The sequence below is a fragment of the Octopus sinensis genome, linkage group LG9 (assembly GCF_006345805.1).
Source record: "Octopus sinensis linkage group LG9, ASM634580v1, whole genome shotgun sequence".
In the NCBI taxonomy this organism is placed as follows: Eukaryota; Metazoa; Mollusca; class Cephalopoda; order Octopoda; family Octopodidae; genus Octopus; species Octopus sinensis.
The window spans coordinates 40,753,178-40,774,570 of record NC_043005.1 but is presented as its reverse complement, the minus strand read 5'-3'; the positions used below and the strand labels follow the sequence as shown (position 1 = coordinate 40,774,570).

Below are 21,393 nucleotides of genomic sequence, written 5' to 3'. Positions count from 1 at the left end.
TCATTGTTAATGTACTCTACTCATATTTTTGTTTTAAATCTTACCATTAACCATCAGTAACTAAACTTTTGTTGTTTAAATTCTTTTTGTTTATTGCAGTAAAGCTGATGTAAATCAGATCTCTTCTAAGATATAATGTTAATCTAGTCGAGATATCTTTTCTAAGCTGCTCTTATATATATCCTCCAGAAATAAGTGATAGGAAGTGCATAGAAATAAGAGATAAATAAATGAATGCCCGAAGACACAAAGAAATGTCTTCTGCAGATATGAATCTATGAACCATGTGACGGTTGTTCAGTGCAAAGTGGAAAATAGATCAGATGTTCTACTTATACAATAGAATCCATTGTACTATAAAATGGCCTTTTGATTGAAATACATGCCATTTTCAGTAATCACTGAACTATTCAACTCCTATTTTTTTGAAAGCATTAAAAAATTTTTTAAATATATTTTAAAAAGTCACAAGATATCTTTCATAGAAGATAAATGACCAAGATGACACAGGAAGATGATGTAAGGTCAAACATTGTAAACTTGATAGATGAGTTGATTGCAGGAAGAGCGTTAGGTGCTATACTGCAAACATATGTCACCAGAAAAAAATAGATTTTAATCAATAATATAGATGGTTGTTTTTGTTTTCTTTTCATCAGTTATGGATCTTTAAATGTTTTCATCTGCTTTATTTTCTTTCACACCCAATTTGATTCAATCACTGAGTCATTTCTACTTTATGTCCTGTTTTTTTTTTTAATCACATTTATGAATGTTTTTAAATGTTTGTCTTTTGTTTTGCAAGATTCCTGATGTGAAATCATGTGTTGAAACAGATATTGTTATGTTTTGAGATGGTCATTTTCTTTTCTTTTTCTTTTCTTTTTTTCTTCCAATAAGCACATGCACTATACATCCGTTCTTCATTTTAGCTTTATTATTGTTTTAATCTTAATGTCATTTGTCTGAAATCTTTCCTCACATCCTGTGACCTCTTCAGCAACTTTCCATCCCATGTGTTTCATTCTGTTCTGTTTCATCCATTCTGGCTTCCAGAAAGTCAGAATGGATGAAACAGGAAACAATTCAAGCAAAGGACACTAAAATGAGAGCAATAGTAAAGCTGAAATGAAGAACAAGTATATAGAGTGTGTGTTTATTCTGAAAAAGAAAAAAAAAATTAATAAAATTCCACCCTGAAATATAAACAATTATGTTTTTTAATGTTTTCCTTTTATCTGTCAATCAGTTACCTCACAGTTGTCATGTCTTTAAATAAGGAATAGCTTAGTGCATAACAGTATTTGTTCATGGGAGGTTTTTAAACTCAGTGTCTGTTAGCAATCAAAACAACACTTATTTTATAGTTTACTGATTCTGTGTGGTGATGTTGTTTGTAAGTATCTATTTTTCTTCGGTTTGGGTAACTGAGTTATTTGGAGTTTAGTAACTCTACTGCATACACTGTACAGTACCCAATATTGAGCCTTTAACCCTTTTGTTACTGTATTTATTTTGAGATGCTCTGTGTTTCTTTCAATTACTTTAAATATAACAAAGAATTTAGTAAAATAACTTAGTTATCATTCAGCTAGTGTTAGGAACATAAATTTTGACTAAGGATTGGTGGAATATTTTAATTCAAAACTTATGAAAACAAGACATTTTACCACAGAGCAAGAGCCAGTTTTGGCCGGGTTAGTAACAAAAGGGTTAAGACTTGATTAGCTGCGATCCGATTCTCTATTATAATTTAGTATTATAATAGTTGCTGATATTGACATAAGGTCAAAAATTTTGTAAGAGGAGTAAGTCAGTTGAAATGACCCCAAAAGAATGAAAGCAGACTTGACATTGGCTGAATTTGAAGTCTACAAATGCTACAAGACATTTCCTCCAACAACTTAATGATTCTGCTTATCTTCTGCCCTAATTTAATGTTATAATGATTGTAAAGAAAAGATTTTCAGTAACCAATCACATTTTCACTAGTTAAAAAAATATTCTGTTAAATTTGTGTTTAAATAGAAACGTACAATGCTTAAAACATCTGAAAATTGATTGAGACAATAAATTTGTTTTTCACTGTTGTGTTTTGGAAGAGATATCAGACGAGTCTTTAGAAAAATATATAACAGATCCTATGCATATAATCAAATTTAAAACAATCTTAGAGAACAAAACAGAAATAAAGCTAGTTCAAAAAAAGTACATGGAAAATTCTAAAAAGAAAAGTGAAGTTTTGTTAATCAGAGAATAAGATTAAATTTGTATTTTTTACTGTTTTTCAGTCATTGAACTGTGACCATGCTGAGACAGTACATTCAAGGGTCTAGTTGATGATATTAAACTTAATATTTATCTCAGTATGGTGCTTATTTTGTTAATTTCTATTCATTTAATAGCTAAGTTACTTTTTTACATGAAGGGACGCAATTCAATGATATATATGCTCTCACACATATATACTCAAAACTTGTGTGAACACACGCACACACAAAAGGCTTCTAAGCACTTTTTATCCTGCTGAATCCCACTCATAAGACACTCATCAATATGAGGTTGCAGTAGAAAACACTTGCTTACGGTTTTGTACAAAGAACTTAAACACAAAACAATTTAAGTGCACAGCTGTGGCTATTTGAAATAAAGAACAAAAATTTAAATATTAAAAATTTCATTGCTTTAGCATATTCTTGAAATGCTAAATTCTTTAACTTTTGCTAGTGCAAAGCACGCACTCATGTGCACACACAGACACACACACTTTCATTTCTTAATGCAAGCAAAAATTATAGAATAAAATTAACTTTTCTGGAATATATACATTTGCTTGATTTTAGACAAAATTCATTTTTTTTTTTTCAAAGAGAATTTGGTCTGTTCTAAAAGATTAAATCAACTTCAGGAGCACAACTTGCTGATATGCCAATAGCACATGGGTGGTGAAGTGTTTCAAAACCAACATGATGCATCAGAATGTCAGAGAATTAATACCATTAAATGATTCCCTAATTATTGAAAAAGTTTTTGTTCTCTGCTCATTGAATCTAATTATGATAATTGAAATACTCCGTTTGCTATCTGCAAATCATCACCATCACTCTAGTGTTTCTGATGCTTTTTTTCCTTTTGTTTCTTCAAAACAAGTACATAATTGTTTCCTTTTTGTTGTCATGGGAATTGATCTGTCACTCTAAAGCTCACCGTGTTTTACACTGAGCACTCTACTTCAACATTATATGGATTCTTTGAATCTCAATTCCTCGTTTAATTTTGTCATCGAGTAATGCATTTTAAACCTGCTGTGTAAATTCTTAAATGGATTACAGTGAAATTAACTAGCATTAAGCTTGCTTACACTTTATGCAAGTGACCGTTTTGTGAAGTCTTCTAAATGTTAATCACATGATCTTCTTGGCAAAGTAGCAGAAAATGTTCTTTCCATGATTAACTGTTTTCAGACATCTGCCACCATCTCTGATGTGTTGTTATTTCTTCTAGAAGAAATTTAATGAAAATATTTAGTTAAATTAGTTTGTTTCACTGAAAATTTTTTGTGCTTATGTTTTTCTTACAGTGAAAAGTTTGAAGTCATTGTTATAGAACTGTTTGGTATGTTGGAGTTAAGACATGTCTCAATGTTTGTTTAGAAGAATTAGTGTGTTGAGGTCCCTTGGAAAAAACTGTACATCTGTCCACATGAAACAACCTGCATATATAGAAAACCTGAATAGAAAAGGTTAAGAAAAAGAAATAGAAAATTTGTATACTGAAAATATTAACAATTAAATCCAACTATTCTTTCAGGCATTATTAACTACTAACGGACCAAGCACTAACAGAATGGATACCCGATATTCAAGACTTGATACAGAGATGGAAAGAAGTAACCAAAGATTTATTGATGATAATGAACAACAACAACAGGTTATAACTTTAAATTGAATGTCTTCTGGTTAAAAGTGGGGGTATTTCAGAAAAATAACTGTTCAGTTTTCGATTTTTATAAGAGTTTTGGATGATGAAAAAGTTACAAAATAACCTTAAATGTTACCTGAATATACAGACCTTTTCAAAGTTTCAACATGTTGTGAAACTGTGCTTGTGTGAATCTCTTGAATACATACCTTTATACATGGATGTTACATAAAATCTGCTCTGGGACCAGTATCATCATCATCATCATCACCACCACCACTATCATCATCATTTAACATCCATTTCTGGTATACGTAAACTGTGTATGAGTTTGTGTGTGTAAATATTCGCTTGTACTTATCAAAAGATATATATGCATGCATACAATCTATTTTCTCAATGTCCACTGTTCCATACTTGCATGATTTTCATAAGTTTTTAACATTCCGTCATTTTGTCTGCAAAAACCAGTTTTTAACAGATCTGGATCAAATTTTCTTTGACATCTACTGTGTCAGAGAAGGCTTGATATGAAATAAGGCTCCCAGATAGGCAACATACACACTCATGCAATTATATACACATTCATGCAACCACCTATACTCTGACACAAATGTATTCACATGTATACATGTGTAATTGTTTGAGAGGCAACTACATATATACATAGATGCACATACAAAACTACATGTATGCACCCAGTTTCCTACATGTACAAAGTTTCATACAAGCAGACATACTCTTACATATGCACAAACACACCTACACACATGCCCAATTATGCATGCACATAACTACACATCATACATAAACTATACACATGCATATATTTACACACTCTTGCACAACTAGAAACTTGTACCTACCTACCCATACCCAAATACATGCATGCCCACCACTACACACATACATGTGCTCAGTTACAGACACACATGTATGCACTTATGCACGTGTACACACAGTTGTGTATATGCAGGCATGCAACTCCATTCATACTTACAATATACACATGTACACAGATACATTCATGCAAGTTACACACACACACACACACACTTTCAGTTATACTTCCATGTTCCTAACCATATATAATACAACATACACACATATTACAGAAGTTGAGATATTACACAAATAGTTTCTATTGCAACATTGTAGGGGCTGATGGTTAGTTATCTAACCGACAAATTGTGTGCTACTTTTTATGCTGGAGGTGATGGTGGAGAGAATGATGATGATGATTATAGTAATAAGAATAGCTTGAAGCTGCAGTTGATAGTGATGAAAATCTGGTAATGATGATTGCATTTTAGGATTATAATGTGTTTTTAAAGAAGCTATTATCGACCAAAGAAAATTCACATGTGCACATGTAAGCACATATTCACACACTCTGAACAAGTTACTCAGAATGCTGAAGTGGTATATCAGCTCACTGCACTGGCAACACATATGCTTACTGTTGCAGTCACACATACCAACTCAAGTACTTACTTGCAAGCAGAGAAATGTAAACAAATGTACATGGACAAATGTGCATAGAGATGATGTACTTGGAGACATACAGCCAAGTGTCAACAGATGTACTTGTATGAGTGTGCATAGACAGACTCAGAAATAGCTGTATAGAAGCATTCGTGCAAATATGCATAGACATGTTCATTCAAGTGTAACCAAGCACAGATATGTATGCAAGGTTCTACACCCACGTGTAAATCACCTGTATATATACACAAGCACATACATAATGCATGTAAATAAAGTATGCATGTACATAGATACACACTTGCAGGAGCTGCTCATACAGATGCTCACACCAGTATGGCAAGTTGATTTAAGAAATTCCTTTTGCAAGTCTTTGGTTGTGGGCTAAACTCCATTGAAAAGCAAACTGGAAAAGGGTCCTCAACTACCATAGAGTAAAACTTTTTGAGTGAAATTTGGGAGAGGGAAAACTGCGTGGAAGCCCATCCCACACACCATTCTTCATCTGTGAGAGATTTAATTTGTGAATAGGTTTAACACAAGTATGGCTGTGTTGTAAGAAGTTTGCTTCTCAAGCACATAGTTCCAGGTTCAGTCTCACAGCACGGCACCCAGGAAAGTGTATTTTACTAGAGCCACAGGCTGAGCAAAGCCTTGTAAAATTGAAAGAAACCCTTCATATATATGTGTGTGTGTGTGTGTGTGTTTCTTTGTGTCTGTGTGTGTCCCTCACCACTGCTTGACAACTGGTGTTGGAGTGTTTATGTCCCCATAACTTAGCTGTGCACCAAAAATACAGCCAATAGAATCAGTACCAGGCTTAAAAAAAAAAAGTACTGGGATTGATTTGCTCAACTAAAATTCTTCGAGGCAGTGTCCCAGCATGGCCACAGTTTAATGACTGAAACACGTAAAAGATGGAAGATCAAAAAGATAACACTACCACTTGGCATTTGAGTGCCTTTATGGAGTCGACTCTGTGACAAACATTCAGATCAGATCTTTGGCTTTTGGATAACTTCCTCCCTTTCTCCAACCAAGTTCAGGAGCCTTGAAAAGAATTGAGGGTACTACCCCTCCTCCTCTGATTAAGATCATCATTAAAGAATATAAAAAACATTTACTTTTGTGCATACATGAGTACACATGCAACTACTACACATGCAAATCCAGACTTGCTCAGAAGTGGGTGCAAAATCTCCACCATAAACCCACATAGACATACATTCACATTGATCTAAATAGTATAAAACTAGTGAAATTGCAACACATAACATATTTTAAAAGCCAGTTTTAAAGACAAACATGGCAAAATATTATTACCATTTCTTTGTCATCCACTCACATTTCTCATCAAGATTTGCTCTCAGAGTTTCAGTAAGTTCTGCTGCTTTCTTCAGTAATTTTTTGAAATTTTCTGGCTGTTTTTGTTTAACTCCATGCCAGTCTTTATCAAGTTAACCTTTAACCTATGATCATTGACATTGCAACATGACCATGTTGTATTTTTTATGTATAGTTTCCTGCATTATCCAATGTGTCTTTTCTTTTTTAAAGGAAGTTGTAATTTAGAGATATTTGGCTGGTTATCTGAGAAGCTGAAGGTGATAGTACATGGTGGATTATACTATATGTGATACCAGCTACAAGATATTGATCAGATGAAGTCTTCTTATACGCATTATTTTTGATAATTTAGAATGATTTATCTCAGTTACTTTGTTTTACATCAGTTGTAAAATTGTATTTTCCTCTTTATAGATGTTGATTAACAATCAAGATGACCAACTGGACATGATAGGTGCCAGTGTCGGCGTTCTGAAAAATATGAGTCACCAAATCGGCAATGAACTGGATGACCAAAATGTGTAAGTTTTCAAAAATACAATATAGTTTATATCTGTATTTTGCATCTGTCCCTCTGACATTATTACTTTTGCTGAAATTATGTAATGGCTATGTCCCTGTCATAGAAAGACATTTTAAATATATCTCTGTATGATGCATTGTTGCTGGTATTTTTATACAGCTTTAAGCCATGCTGATGTTGTTGACTAGTCCTGGTTAATTCTACTTGAGTAGGCCTCTGAAATACAACTAACACTATGGACCCTTTGCATTTGATTAATTCTTGTGCAGTATTCACAGTTTTTATAGTAACTGAAGACAGACAATGTTTGTGGAGTAAGTGTTTGCGAAACTTTAGACTTTTTAGGATACACTTAGATAGTTGATAGCCAAGAACTGAAGTAGTGCCTTGTGTTCCAATTTCTAATGCTGTTAATTTGGTGTTTATATGGGCATTTTGATTTTTATTAATTATCAATTATTGTCTTTTAAAAGTGTTGTTGCTATGTCAAGTACATATCTAAGTTATTTTGAGCATTTTTCTCAGTCTTTATGTTAGTTCTTTTATATATATATATATATATATATATAGATATGACTTCTTTCAGTTTCCATCTCCCAAATCTGTTCACAAGGCTTTGGTTGGCCTGAGGCTACAATAGAAGACACTTGCCCAACGTACCATGCAGTGGAACTGAACCCAAAACCATGTGGTTGAGAAGCAAACTTCTTACCACACAACCACACCTGCATCTATATGCCATGCCTGTGCCTATATAAAAAATATTATGACCCCATTGTGATTAAAACATGAAGCCTTCTGGTCAATTTTGTTTTGTTAACAAAATTTGTTTTGTGTGGTGGTCTTGGGAATTGGTAATGAATTGTTCAGCCAAGGAATGCTTCTAGTTTTGTTTAACCCTTTGGCAGTCACATTACTGTCAAATGTACTGCCTATTTATTCACATAAGTTTGAATTAATCATGCATTATCTTATAGCTTCAAGATGTCAGTGATGTGACTCTTTATTTTTAGAATAACATTGTTGAGCAAGTGTGAGAGGCTGGATCTAGCTAGTATGAACATAAAACAGGTAGAATATTTGGGCCAAATATGGCCAGTTTAAATTCTAAAAGGTTAATATCTCAATCAACAAAAAAATCAGTGCTTCTTTGAAAACCACTTCTACCATGGTAAGCATGTCCTCGATGTGTGTCCCCTGTGGCACACTCTATCAATGGAAATGACTGATTTTGATAGCTCTAGTGATTATTTACTTTGTCATACTTGTAGTATTATTCTATGTACATAATGTTGTATGTGTTGCTGTGCCTATGTTCCTTTGTTGTTGCTATATTTACATGTTTTTCTTTGCAGAATGTTAAGAGACTTTCACAAAGATTTGGAAAGTGCTGATTCTAGATTAGACAGTGTGATGAAGAAAATGGCAAAAGTGTTACACATGTCAAATGGTTTGTTTTTCTTCTTCTTATCTTCATCTACCTGTTCCTCTTCAGTATCAATTTCATTCTGATCATATAAACAATTTCTTTTACCATTTCTAAGATATTGGCTTTGCACATCATTGATTATCATGCCTTCCATAACTGGATTGTTTTTATTACAAGCTCCTGTTTTAGGTTATTAAATTTCATATTTGCTTTTACATTCCTTTCTTTTGTCAAATCTCACACCCTTTAAATAGAATCTTCCTACATTTTATTTTAATTATCTATTTATTATTTCCTTTTAAACAACCTCGGTAGTATTAGTGTCATAAAAAAAAGCACCTAGTCTACTTTGTGAAGTGGTTGGTATTAGGAAGGGCATCCAGCTGCAGGAACCATGCTGAAGCAGATATTGGAGCATGATGCAGTCCTTGAGCCCATTGAATCCTGTCATACTGCCCAACCCATGCCAATATGGAACATGGACATTAAATGCTGATGATTTATATTTTTAACTATGTTGTGATTGAGAAGAACCAGCAAGTAAAGTGAAATCACAGCTGTAGCCTATACCAGTGTTGCATAACCAGCCCATTTAAAAATACCCTTGAATCGTCAGGCGATACGCTGCACATAAAAAGACCTATTGAGTGAAGTAAAATCAAAAACCAAAATCAAAAGCAAATCAAAATGGAAATTATAGTTGTGGCCAATGCCAGTGCCACCTGACTGGCACTCATGCTGGTGGCACGTAATAAGCACCATTCAAGCGTGGGTCGATTCCAGTGCTGCCTGACTGGCTCCCTGTGCTGGTGACATGTGAAAAGCACCATTCAAACATGGTCGATGCCAGTCTCCCCCCCCCACTGGCTCTTGTGCCAGTAGCACATAAAAAAGCACCATCCAAATGTGGTTGATGCCAGTGGCATATAAAAAGCACCCACTACAACTCACGGAGTGGTTGACATTAGGAAGGCAAAATTAACTCTGCGGAAATTGAAGTATCTTAGAGCATTACAACAAAGAAAAAATTATGTTGGGTAAAGTTTTTCAGTTGAAGAAGAATGAGATGAAGAAAAGAAATGTGTCTTTAAATATATTTAAAATAATTAATCACTGAGGTTTAATTATTCAGATGCCATCTACATGGAAAACATTAATTGTAATAATTATGCACAGACAGAAAGAGAAATAACCAATATGATTCCCTAAATATTATTAATTATCTTTTATTACTAATACTCTAATATAATTCTCTTAGACATAACAATAAATTCTTCTGTGACTTATCTCCTTTCAATGATTCTGACCCCTAGCATCATTACTGTGTCTGTCAGGTGTGACAATGAATTTAGGGATGCTGTCAGTAAGGTGAAAGTTGGCAATGAGTATAGCAAGGAATTTAGTGTACAGACAGGAGGTTACAAAAGATTGGTTCTCAGTACCCTCTTGTTTATCATAGTCTCCAGACCATAACAGAGGAATTTAAGGTAGTCTGCCCTTGGGAGCTCCTCTACACTGATGACCTTGTTCTTATTGCAGAATCCAGGTGTAGAAGCAAGGTCAGGAATCAAAGGGCCATAGAGTTAATTTAGCAAATGCCAAAGTCCCAGTAAGAAGGAAAATGGACAAATCACAGATCCCTCCAAGGAGATGAGCCTACTTGATATGTAGAAAAGGTGTTGGTAGAAACTCCATACAGTTGACCCAATGCAAGCTGTTTGACACCTAGAAGGTGCAACAGTATCACAGGAAGGTTAACAGAGAAAGTAGTCATTGTATGTGGCAGATGTGCAGGTACATTAAACACCAGGAATGTACAGAAAATAGACTCTCACAAATGTCCAGGTGGATCCTTAGAAGTAGTAGATAGTTTCCATTACCTAGGCAACCAAGTTAGTAATGGAGGAGATAGTTCTGAAAGTATAGCTGCTAGAATATGAATGGGCTGGTCAAAATTCAGAGAGCTACTTCCTTTGTTCATAACAAAGGGCCTCTGTCTCAGAGTGAAACGCTGATTGTATGATGCTTGTGTACAAATAACTATGCTACATGGCAATGAGACATGGGCTGTAACTACTGAGGCCATGCAAAGGCTTGAAAGAAATGAAGCCAGCATGATCTGCTGGATGGGAGTGTCAGTGTGCATGCACAGCAGTGTGATTTGAGAGAAAAATTGGGTATATGAGGCATAAGATGTAGTGTGCAAAATAGAAGACTGCACTGGTATGGTTATCAAGTGGCAATCTCTGTGGATGAAATGTGTGGAAGGGGTAGACTTAGGAAGACATAGGACAAAGTGATACGAAAGGATCTTCAGACATTGGGCCTCACAGAAAAGATGACAGATAGCAGTTTGCTGTGCTTGAGACGACATATCAAGTCTTGTGAAGTCATGGGTGCTGGTGCCACATAAAAGCACCCATGACATGTAAATGCCTCTGCCAGCACCACATTTAAAGCACCCAGTACATTCTGTAAAATGGTTGATGTTAGGAAGGGCATCCAGCTGTAGAAACCGTGCCAAAACTGACAAATGAAGCCCAAACAGCTCCCTAGCTGACCAGCTCCTGTTAATCCATGCAACCCATGCCAGCATGGAGAATGGATCTTAAATGATGATGATGATGATTTAGTGATGTGCATTTGATGAACATGATTTTTTACCATGTGAATGATCAGTGAAATTACTTGCAACAGATGTATTTATCATGATTGGATCAATGGGGAGCCATTGTAGTGGATTAGAGATGTAATTTAAAGTGGAATTATTTATGCAGCATCGACTGACGTACGTTGCTCTTGACTGTATCACAATATCTGAGAATTAAATTAAGGGTATTTCATTTATTTCACTGGGGTGATAAAATCAATTTTATGATCCTTTGTGGTATTAGTTTACGATAGCTAAAATGAACTAAGGTGATATAGAAGAAAATGTCCTGTTTCAAAAGCAAATGATATGCTTCATATGAATTTGTTCACAGGATCTATGAATAGATTCAATAACTTATTCTCTCATACATCACTATTAGCTTTTCTTCCTTATTCCTTGTACATAATGCTTGAATTTATTTACTCATTATTTTTTCTTTATTTTACTTTCAGACCGACGCCAATGGTGTGCAATTGTTGTGTTGATAGTTATAATGGTGATTATCATAGCTCTATTTTTTATACTCTGATGAAGTGGGATTGTTGCTGGCATTGTGGTTTTTTTTTTTTTTTTTTTTTTGAGGTGGGTGGGTATGGATAGGAATGGTCGGTATATGGCCGAAATCAAACAAGTGTCTGAGCTACTCTACAACAACAACATCAACATGAAAAGAAAAGAAGAAAAAACAAAATGGAAAAAAAAGGACAAATAATAAACACACAAAAAGTGGTTATTTGTTCCTGCCTGATTTTGGTGATTCTATGCATATTCTGAATACACTAAACTTTTAACAGCAACACCAGTAGTAACAACAACAATTTGTAGCGCAGCCACTGCCTGCACTGGGCTGCAGAAGAAACTCCCAACCATTGATAATACCTCCCCCCCACATTCACATTTCTGTAACTAAAACGACAAAGCACCACTCAGTTCTAGTGTCTGTGTTTGGGATATGACGCCTGTTCACTGCTGTCCATTCTTCGAGGACTTTCAGAAGTTCAGAAGTCTGGAAGCTGAAAATGTTGGCTGATCTAGAAGATTGAAGTGTGGCCTGCAACATTCCAGCACCTGTTATGGTCCAATGTGAATCTCTTGTAAACAGATTTATAAATCAAACAGACAAAATTTGGTTTTGTTTATATTTTATTAATACCATTATTATTATTGATTTTTGGTTCTTCTTTTAATCTCAAAGACACTGGTCGGTATAAAGTGAAAGGAGGGAAAAAAAACGAAAAACAGAAAATAAAACACTTATCAACGTACTAATTAAGCTAACAAAAACTTTGTATGTCTTGGGGCCTATTATTTACTCTTCATTACAAACATCCTTAGATTTTCTGCACACACATACACACATACACACATACATGCATGGTGTCATGTATCGATACACATGTACAAACACAAACATATGTGAAATATTTGCAGTTTCCAAAAGACTTGTTTCTAATTTAACTATTTTAGTTTAATCATAATTTTCATCATCACCATCATTAATCATCTTTCTCTTTTCTGTTAAATTTTACTTTCAAACACTTAAATATAAAAACTATAATACTTGAAAAAAAAAAAAAATACCAACAAAGTAAATGAAACCATTTACTAAAGCTATAGACATGTTCCAATGTAAATCTGATTGGTTAGTTCAATTTGTTTGAGAAAGAAAAGAAAATAATAAATTATGCAACATACCTTCAGAAGAAGAAAGACTGAAAGTAGTATCTTTTATTATTGCTTTTGTTTTTGTTTATTCTTGTTTTTAATATGTAAAAACCAACCCCGATTAATTTGTTTTATTGAATTTTAAATTTCGAATGAATTATAGACTGAATGAAACTTTGATTTCTTATTGTTTTTGTTGTTATTGTATCCCTGCTCCCTTCTTAATACACATGGTAATAGTGATGACGATGAATAGCTTTGAGTACTTAAAGAAATCATTGCTATCAGTAATGGAAAAAAAAAAAAATACATGGTAAGGCTGAATGGATCATAAGCTTTAGTTTGTCTCTTGTTATTCTAAATTTTCATATCCTGCTGGACAATTTGTGCTAGCATCCCTCGTCAGTAATACACTTAAGTGGACTCACTTGATTTCATTCCTTCTTTACAAAACTAAACCTTGAGTTCATTAAAAACGAAAAATACATGTCACCATCGTCTTTATAATTAACTATTGGTGAGTATCACAGTTAGGTGATGAGTTAACCCTTTAGCATTTAAACTGGCCATATCCAGCCAAAATAATCTACCTGTTTTATCTTCTGACTGGCCTGGCGAAATGCTTAGCGGTATTTCGTCTGCCGTTACATCCTGAGTTCAAATTCCACCAAGGTCAACTTTGCCTTTCATCCTTTCGGGGTTGATTAAATAGGTACCAGTTACGCACTGGGGTTGATGTAATCAACTTAATCCCTTTGCCTCCTCTATGTTTAGCCCCCTGTGGGCAATAAAGAAATAAATATTCTACAAATAAACAATCATGTCATTGAAATCTCTAAGCTTTGAGATATTGCATGACTAGTTCATATCAATGTGAAGAAATAAGCATTACATTTGACAGAGTAATCAGTCAGTGAGGGTTTCAATTCCTTGTCTGGAGCTACTTAATTTTACTGATGTTTCTGATCCTCTTAGGATTAGTTATGAATGTCATCATTTTCAATTCCACCATCTCCTTTTACTCTACTTTTTTTTAAAAGAAAAATATTAAAAAAAAAGTTGGGTTTCATTCATGTTTGTGTAAGAACTTCTCTGTGGTAGAAGTTCCACATCAATACAAAACTGCATTCTGATTTTAACTCCTTTGAATCATAGAAGAGAAAATAATTGACTAATATATATTTTTCAGTTGTAATGATATCAAGCAATGTAAAATCTGAAGATGTTTCAGTTGTCTACCATTATTTTCTCTTAAAACAGTTATGAAACAGCATTTCTTTTCATTTCCAACTTATTCTGAGACAGCTGTGCCCCCTCCCCCCCAAGCTTACTCTTTCTTTCAGCTGATAGGACAAATGAAATTAAGTTTATAAATATGAAATTTTATGAACTCAATTCTAAGCATGAGATTTTATGTACATTTAAATTTAGTTAAACCTTTAGCATTCACATTTTTCTGTCAAATGTAATGTTTTTCTTTTTAATTGAAAATGTTTAAAATTAATCATGCATTATCTTATAGCTTTGAAGTTTCAGTGATGTAGTTGTTTATTCTTAGAATGTCAGTGTAGGGTAGATACAAGAGGCTTGGATGGCCAGTATGAATGTGAACATAGACTATTTGGGCCAGATATGGCCAGTTTAAATGCTAAAAGGTTAAACCATACCATTGTATCTTACCCTTATAAATATTTCGGCTACTCTTACTGATCTTCAATAGATGCAAAGTAGAAATAAAAGATTCACATCTGCTGATGAGAATATCTACTTGGATATATTTGTGGAAACATGGTATGGATTAAATTATTTACTTACACATATATTATCAATTCTACATATCGTTTACAAAATGCAACCCAAAATGATTATTTTAATGTCCATTTTTTTCTATGCTTGTATGAATTGGACTGCTCTTCAGTACTACATATCGCTTCTCTTCTCGATCTTAAGCCATTTCATCTGTTAGGCACATCTTGACAGTCAAATGCATTGATGTGTGAAGAGAATAAACAGCATAGGTGCAGGCTTGGTTGTGCGATTGATAAGTTTGTTTTGTAACTTGTTTTGGCTCAGTCCCATTGTGTGGGTGTCTTCTACTTACAGCCCTGAGCCAGTTAATGCCTTCTGAGTGAATTTGGTAAACAGAAATCCTGTGAAAGCCCATTGTAAATATATAATATGTATATTTGTGTCTCAGATCCCAACAACCAATGTTGGTTTGTTTACATCCCCACAACTTTGTGGTTCAGCAAAAACAGCCCATTAGAATAAGTACCAAATTAAAATAAAGTACTGGGGGCTATATGATTGACTAAAATCCTTCAAGCTGGTGTCCCAGCATGACCATAGTCCAATGAATGAATCAAAAGAAAGCATATATACAATTTGCAATTTTCTTTTAAAAATCAAAATAGCTTTGCTTATTTTTCAAGAAGCAGTTAGAGCTCAAGATGTGATTTTCAAGTTACAGTTTAGGTATCTCCATTGCTTTTTCCCAAAACCCATATAACTTCATATTTGTAAACATTACTTGAATGAGAGAGAAACTTCTAAGAAATCTTTACTGGCAATGTTGCATATATATTTTACATTAAAATAAACTTATTTCTTGTATTGCTATTCATAAAAAATCATTTTCATACACATAAGTGTATTTAAGTGTGATGGCATTCAGACTACTGACGGATGCTGTTTCTTTTTCTGGTTAATTAAAAAGATTTTCTTTAAGCGAAGTACAATACACTAATTGACCCACTGAACTCCTAAACAGTGGTGTGACCTGCTCCAGTTCTTCCTCAAACTGTTATTGTGTTAAAAAAAGGACTATGTAGTCCAGGGTTTGCTATTGCTGAATAGCCCTAACTTTAAATGTTTTTAATCAAGACTAAACAACAACCCCACTAAACTGTCATCAGTGACACTATTGCTTCAAGAATATTTATATATTTGTCTCACAGAAGGTAGATGTTAAATAATGATGATTAGTCTGCCATCTAATGTTTGGATAGTTTCTACAAATATCTGATTTTATAAACCATTCAAGTGTAGTACCATGGTCCTTCTAGTTCATTTGCTCATTAAGATTTGGTTTTAATGAGATAGAATCATGTTCAAGGTTCGAGTTATTCAATATAAACTAACCTTCTAGGGTGACAATTTTTTGTTATGTAAACAATTGATGAATAAGTTCAGAGATAGGAACAATTGATGTCTCCCTGCAAATTAACCTGGTTGATGTGCATAGTTTTAGAGGAACATTATCTAAATCTGGACCAATTGAGATTTCTATGTGGTTGCTTCACCTGATAGAAATAGTAGCCATTCCCCACGCCTTATCTTTAGAAGTTAAACACATAGAAAATAGTTAAAAAATAACACTGATTATAACTGTAATGTTTTGATCATAGGTCTGCTCTGGAGTGGAACTACACTATCCAATTTCTTATTACCATTGTTATGTGGAATAGTTAGTTTTGAGTAAAATTAAATTCATCATCCTCTTATTACATAATAATTTTAGGAATGCTTAAAACAACACTCTTTTTCATCAACCTGTCTGGATTTTCTCAGGAAAAGTTGCAAATAATTGTTTTCCTTTAAGAACTAAGCACAGGGTTGTTTTGTCACAACCATTTTTGTAACAGAATGAAGCTCTAATGTAAAAGGGCTACATTCAGAATAACTATTGGCAGTTTGTGGTTCTGTGTTCCAGGATCACTGAAGATATTTTTGGTGAATGCAATATATACAAGTAACACTAGAGTTGTAAGGAAACAATACTTTTCTGTAATTATACAGCCTAACTAAGGCAAATACAGCTCTACAAAGATCATTGCTCTCAATATACCAATTTATTCAAGGTTCCAGTCTTGATTATAAATGGCATCTATTTACAACTAGGTTACTGAGCTGTTATAAAGTTAGTGAATTGATACAAGCTGTAATACAGTGTAAATTGTATTTTCTAGTATAATCAAAAGATTGTTGGGATTATCAGGATACTGAAGAAGGAATCATTTGTACATTCTCTTGGATGATGATAAAAGGAAACAATCAATTTTATGTCTGCTCTATATGTATAAAATATTTCCAAATATAAAGACCAGTATTTAGAAATTTATGAAGAATTTGTCCCTATTTTTATGTAGATTCATTGGATTAGGAAAGTTTATTTTGTTTTTATGATTAGTCAGAAGAGTTTAAATAACATTTAAGTTGACTTGGTCTTTACTTTGAAATTTATTATCAAAAATGCTTTGTGGAAATAAACCTTGGATTATGATTTATTTTAGTGAAAATGACATTGAAATTCTAACATTGTACCTTGAATTTGTTTAGAATTTATTACTAATAGTAACACTTCTAAATTTTTTTTGTTGCTAACTGAATTGTTGATATCCATAGCTGTGATTTGTTTGAGTTAAGTGACTGGGGTAAAGTCTGGAGTATTGGATTTAGATGTTGCAGGAATGTTAATATTAAAATAGGATTTGTTTGTTTGTTTATTGATGTTTTTTTTTTTACTTCGATATTCACTGTGAATGTGTATAGAGTGAACATTTATGGTTATTTTACAAGATGCCTTTGGGAAAAAAGGCATGAAAATTGCCTCCTCACCAGCTCTATGAGCTGACTCGATTTGAAAATGAAAAACTGACTTATTTAGATATTGTCATTCTTACTTTAACTATGTTCAAATCTGGTGTCAAATATTTCGTAGTTTAAAACAAAATTTCTGTAGAATATTTGGGAAAGAAGAATGGAATGCAAAGTCATTACAAAGATTTGTTTTTTAATTAAGATTTATTTTTCTTTGAAAACTCAAAAATCATATAAAATTTGTAGGAATGTAGAAACAAAGAAATACAAAGAGTATTTAAACCAGCAGGGATTCCTTAAAAAAAAGGAATGTAACCCAACCCCACTTTATTTCACCAGACAAATCTGTTCTTCCAGTGTTTAACTGTTTTACTTTTAACACCTGTGAAGTAATGCTATAGCCATTAAGGTTTTATGGAATGTAATCTTAAATAAGAAGGGAAAGTAATACTGAATAAAAATGTTTTAGGACCCTTCTAAATCAAAGACTGCTGCCTTGATGCAGTGTTAAGTTTTCAGTGTAAAGAGTTTTGTTGCAATTATTTTTATTTCCAGTTAATAGAACAGGCATTGACATCACTAATTCCCTATTTCCTTTCCCCAAAATATGTAAGAAAGTATTTTGTTTGAAATTTCTAATTGATTGACTTTGAAATATTTGAGAGAGTATGTAAAACTTGTAAATAAAGCATTATATAAAGATATTTTTTCCTTATAAATTTACAATGAAAAACCATTTGAAAATATAGATAAATATTGTGTAAAATATGATTATGCCTATGTTTTGAGTATATTTCTTTGTACGAGAGAATTTGATTTCAGCACTGAAACAAACAAACCAAATTATTATCTAGTTAGTTTGGAGCTCCATCTTAACCTATTCTCTATTAATCTCAATCAAATGGTGGTAGGGAAGCTTCAGTGTGTAGGGATCAGTACAGTACCACAGTGATCACAGATTCATATCACTTGGTTTGCTCAGTCATTGCAACTCTTCTGTCTCTGGACAGGTTCATAGAAGGGATAGAGAGCAACTTTTTTCAATATTGTTTAAATATGTTAACTGATATTTTCATAGATATCAAACTGGAATTTGATTTTACAAGCTGAAAACAATATTTCATTGGTAAAACATATACTCTTAGAGTTGGTAACAACACTTGAAATAAAACTGCATTGCACCAAATTAGATATTTTCCTATCATCAACAGGAAATCATTTTGAATTACCTTTAGTCACTAGCCTTAATAGTAAAGACTGACTAGTCATCCAAAGATCCCAGAAAGAAATGTGAGAAAAAGTGCTAAAAGGACCCTTTTAGAGTTTGCTCTCTAACATCATTGAAATTAAATTGCTTCACAAACGGGTTCAAAAAACATCTGGAATCAAGTTTTAAGAGTGCTGTGTGTGCATTTGGCTCTGACAAGGACATCACCAATGATGGAAAGAAGCAATGAAAATCATGGTGAAAGTAGAAGGTGCATATTTTGTGTGGTTTTTGGAGGCTCAATTTTGAGAAATAGTCAACTAGAGCACTTAGTTGCAGTGTGGCTATGTTATTTGCAGTGATTGTTATAATATGAACTGTGGTGTAAACAATGCTGAGAAAGCTACTAATAGATGTTGCAGAATGTTAACTTTTAGCTACATAAGGTGCAGTGTATCTTTAATAAATGTATTCTGTGTAGATACAGAGAAGGGAAATAACAATGGCATTAGTAGCTGGAAGTGGATATTGTTGATAGAAGTACTGGATAGAGTAGGAAATGAATTCTAATGCATGAAGTGTTGACAGATGAGATAAAGCACTTCAGTTTAACTGAGGTAAGTGAAATAGTGCCAACACAGTGAACAAGGTGAAAATCTGTATGTCAGTATAGCTTGCAAAAAGATTAACATAACTGGACTCCAGCTTGGTATCTGTAGTGATTCTAATGGTACAAGTAATGAAAGAGGAAGCAATTTAGGATCAGTTTAACTATATAAGTCAACAAGACTGGATTTTATTATGGAGAGATGACCAAGGATTTACTTTAGATTGCATAGTGGAAGCAGATCTGAAGAGGTTACATTTCAAACTGTTACGATATTGGATCTTTTCTGTTTGGCTGCCACTTTACAGTTTCTGTTCCCATTGACTTTATATTTGGTGTAATGGTGTTGTTTTGTATGCTAATCATTGTCATAAAATTCATTTTCATCACAAATCAGTAAATAAAGAGTTAATAGCTTTTAAAGTTTGCAAGTTTTGGGTAACTTTAGCCAGTATGCCACAGACACATTCATGCCTGTTTCCATAGTAATGAGCCAAGCATGAACTCTTGTCTGCAAGGAAGTACATGTGTTGACAAATATATTCTACGCATTGAAGTGGTCATGAGATGTACAAAAAATAACAACTGAACAGGCCTTAAATTACACACCTCCAATTTTTTTTTGTTTTTGTATAATTGTATGAAACCCCATGTGTAGGATACAAATTCACAAAAATTTTCTGAAAATTCCAAAAAATAAGTTATAAGGGGTTACATAGTGTGCATAAAGCAAAATTCTGCCAATATTTCATTTGTTTACAGTTGACAACTCACAAAATGACAGTTTCCAAATCCTTTTTTCTAACTGGGTAAAAATGATCAAACTTTAAACATCTATAATTTTTTTTATAAATTTTCTGGAAAAATTGAAATATCTCCTGAGATTCAGCATGGAAAATTACATCAATACACCAAATTTTTAATAGGTGTAGGAGTGGCTGTGTGGTAAGTAGCTTGCTTGCAAACCACATGGTTCCGGGTTCAGTCCCACTGCATGGCACCTTGGGCAAGTGTCTTCTACTATAGCCTCGGGCCAACCAAAGCCTTGTGAGTGGATTTGGTAGACCGAAACTGAAAGAAGCCCGTCGTGTATATATATATGTGTGTGTGTGTGTGTGTATGTTTTTGTGTCTGTGTTTGTCCCCCCAACATCGCTTGACAACCGATGCTGGTGTGTTTACGTCCCCGTAACTTACCGGTTTGGCAAAAGAGACCGATAGAATAAATACTAGGCTTACAAAGAATAAATCCTGGGGTCAATTTGCTCGGCTAAAGGCAGTGCTCCAGCATGGTCACAGTCAAATGACTGAAATGTAAAAGAGTAATCTTTGAAATTTCCACAGGTGCAACCAAATAGAAAAAAATCCCAATATTAGCTTCTGGCTGAATCCTAGATAATTCTAAATAGAATAGGTTGTGAATGTAATGTAAGGCTTCTTTCCTGTAGGTCAATTTGCCAGACCAGCATAGTACCATTTATATTGCTTTTTTGAGGCCAATATTATCTCAGCTGCAGGGTGCAGCAATTTCAGATGTGTGAACATTGAAAATACTTTTTTGAAATTGAACAAATTCAGATTGCTATAGCATTTTTTTACATACGGATATTGACTGGTTAACAAAGATATGAGGAAAGTGAAAATTTGTCAGTAAAGTTGTCCTGTCAGGCATTCCAGTTTTCCTGCTGTGGATGAAAGCTTTCAGATAGTTCTGACAAAGGAAACATTTGGTGTTGATGTGTACCTTGAAATTAGTCTTCCTGCGAAGGAGACAAAGCCCAAGCCTGGTTTGCTCCGAGTTTGAGAAAGATTCATTCCTCAGAATGATTATAGCAGCAGCATATAATGGGTATCAGAAGTATGAACAGAATCAGAGACTGGATGGATGGATCAACAGAATTTGTGGGTTTTGTTTCCAAGAAATCTTTAAGCTCAATATTAAGACTGCCAAACAAGGA

The 21,393-nt window shown here is 33.7% G+C and overlaps 1 protein-coding gene and 1 long non-coding RNA gene across 3 annotated transcripts in view; one reads left to right on the top strand and one right to left on the bottom strand.

Annotated features, from left to right (window-relative positions):
* LOC115215702 (syntaxin-6) overlaps positions 1-13,127 on the top strand; it is a 153,363-nt gene extending 140,236 nt beyond the window's left edge. For both annotated transcript variants that reach the window (XM_029784987.2, XM_029784988.2), the window contains 4 exons: positions 3,811-3,930; positions 7,168-7,274; positions 8,632-8,726; positions 11,811-13,127. In XM_029784987.2, coding sequence (XP_029640847.1) covers positions 3,811-3,930; positions 7,168-7,274; positions 8,632-8,726; positions 11,811-11,887 — 399 coding nt within the window. In that variant the 3' untranslated portion in view covers positions 11,888-13,127. The remainder of the gene's footprint in view (positions 1-3,810; positions 3,931-7,167; positions 7,275-8,631; positions 8,727-11,810) is intronic.
* Positions 387-20,179, bottom strand: LOC118764832. Its single transcript, XR_005000654.1, has 3 exons — positions 16,840-20,179; positions 4,778-4,783; positions 387-401 (listed from the first exon to the last, which is right to left on the bottom strand). It is a non-coding gene; the product is annotated as an uncharacterized LOC118764832 (long non-coding RNA).
* Positions 20,180-21,393: the final 1,214 nt, after the last annotated feature.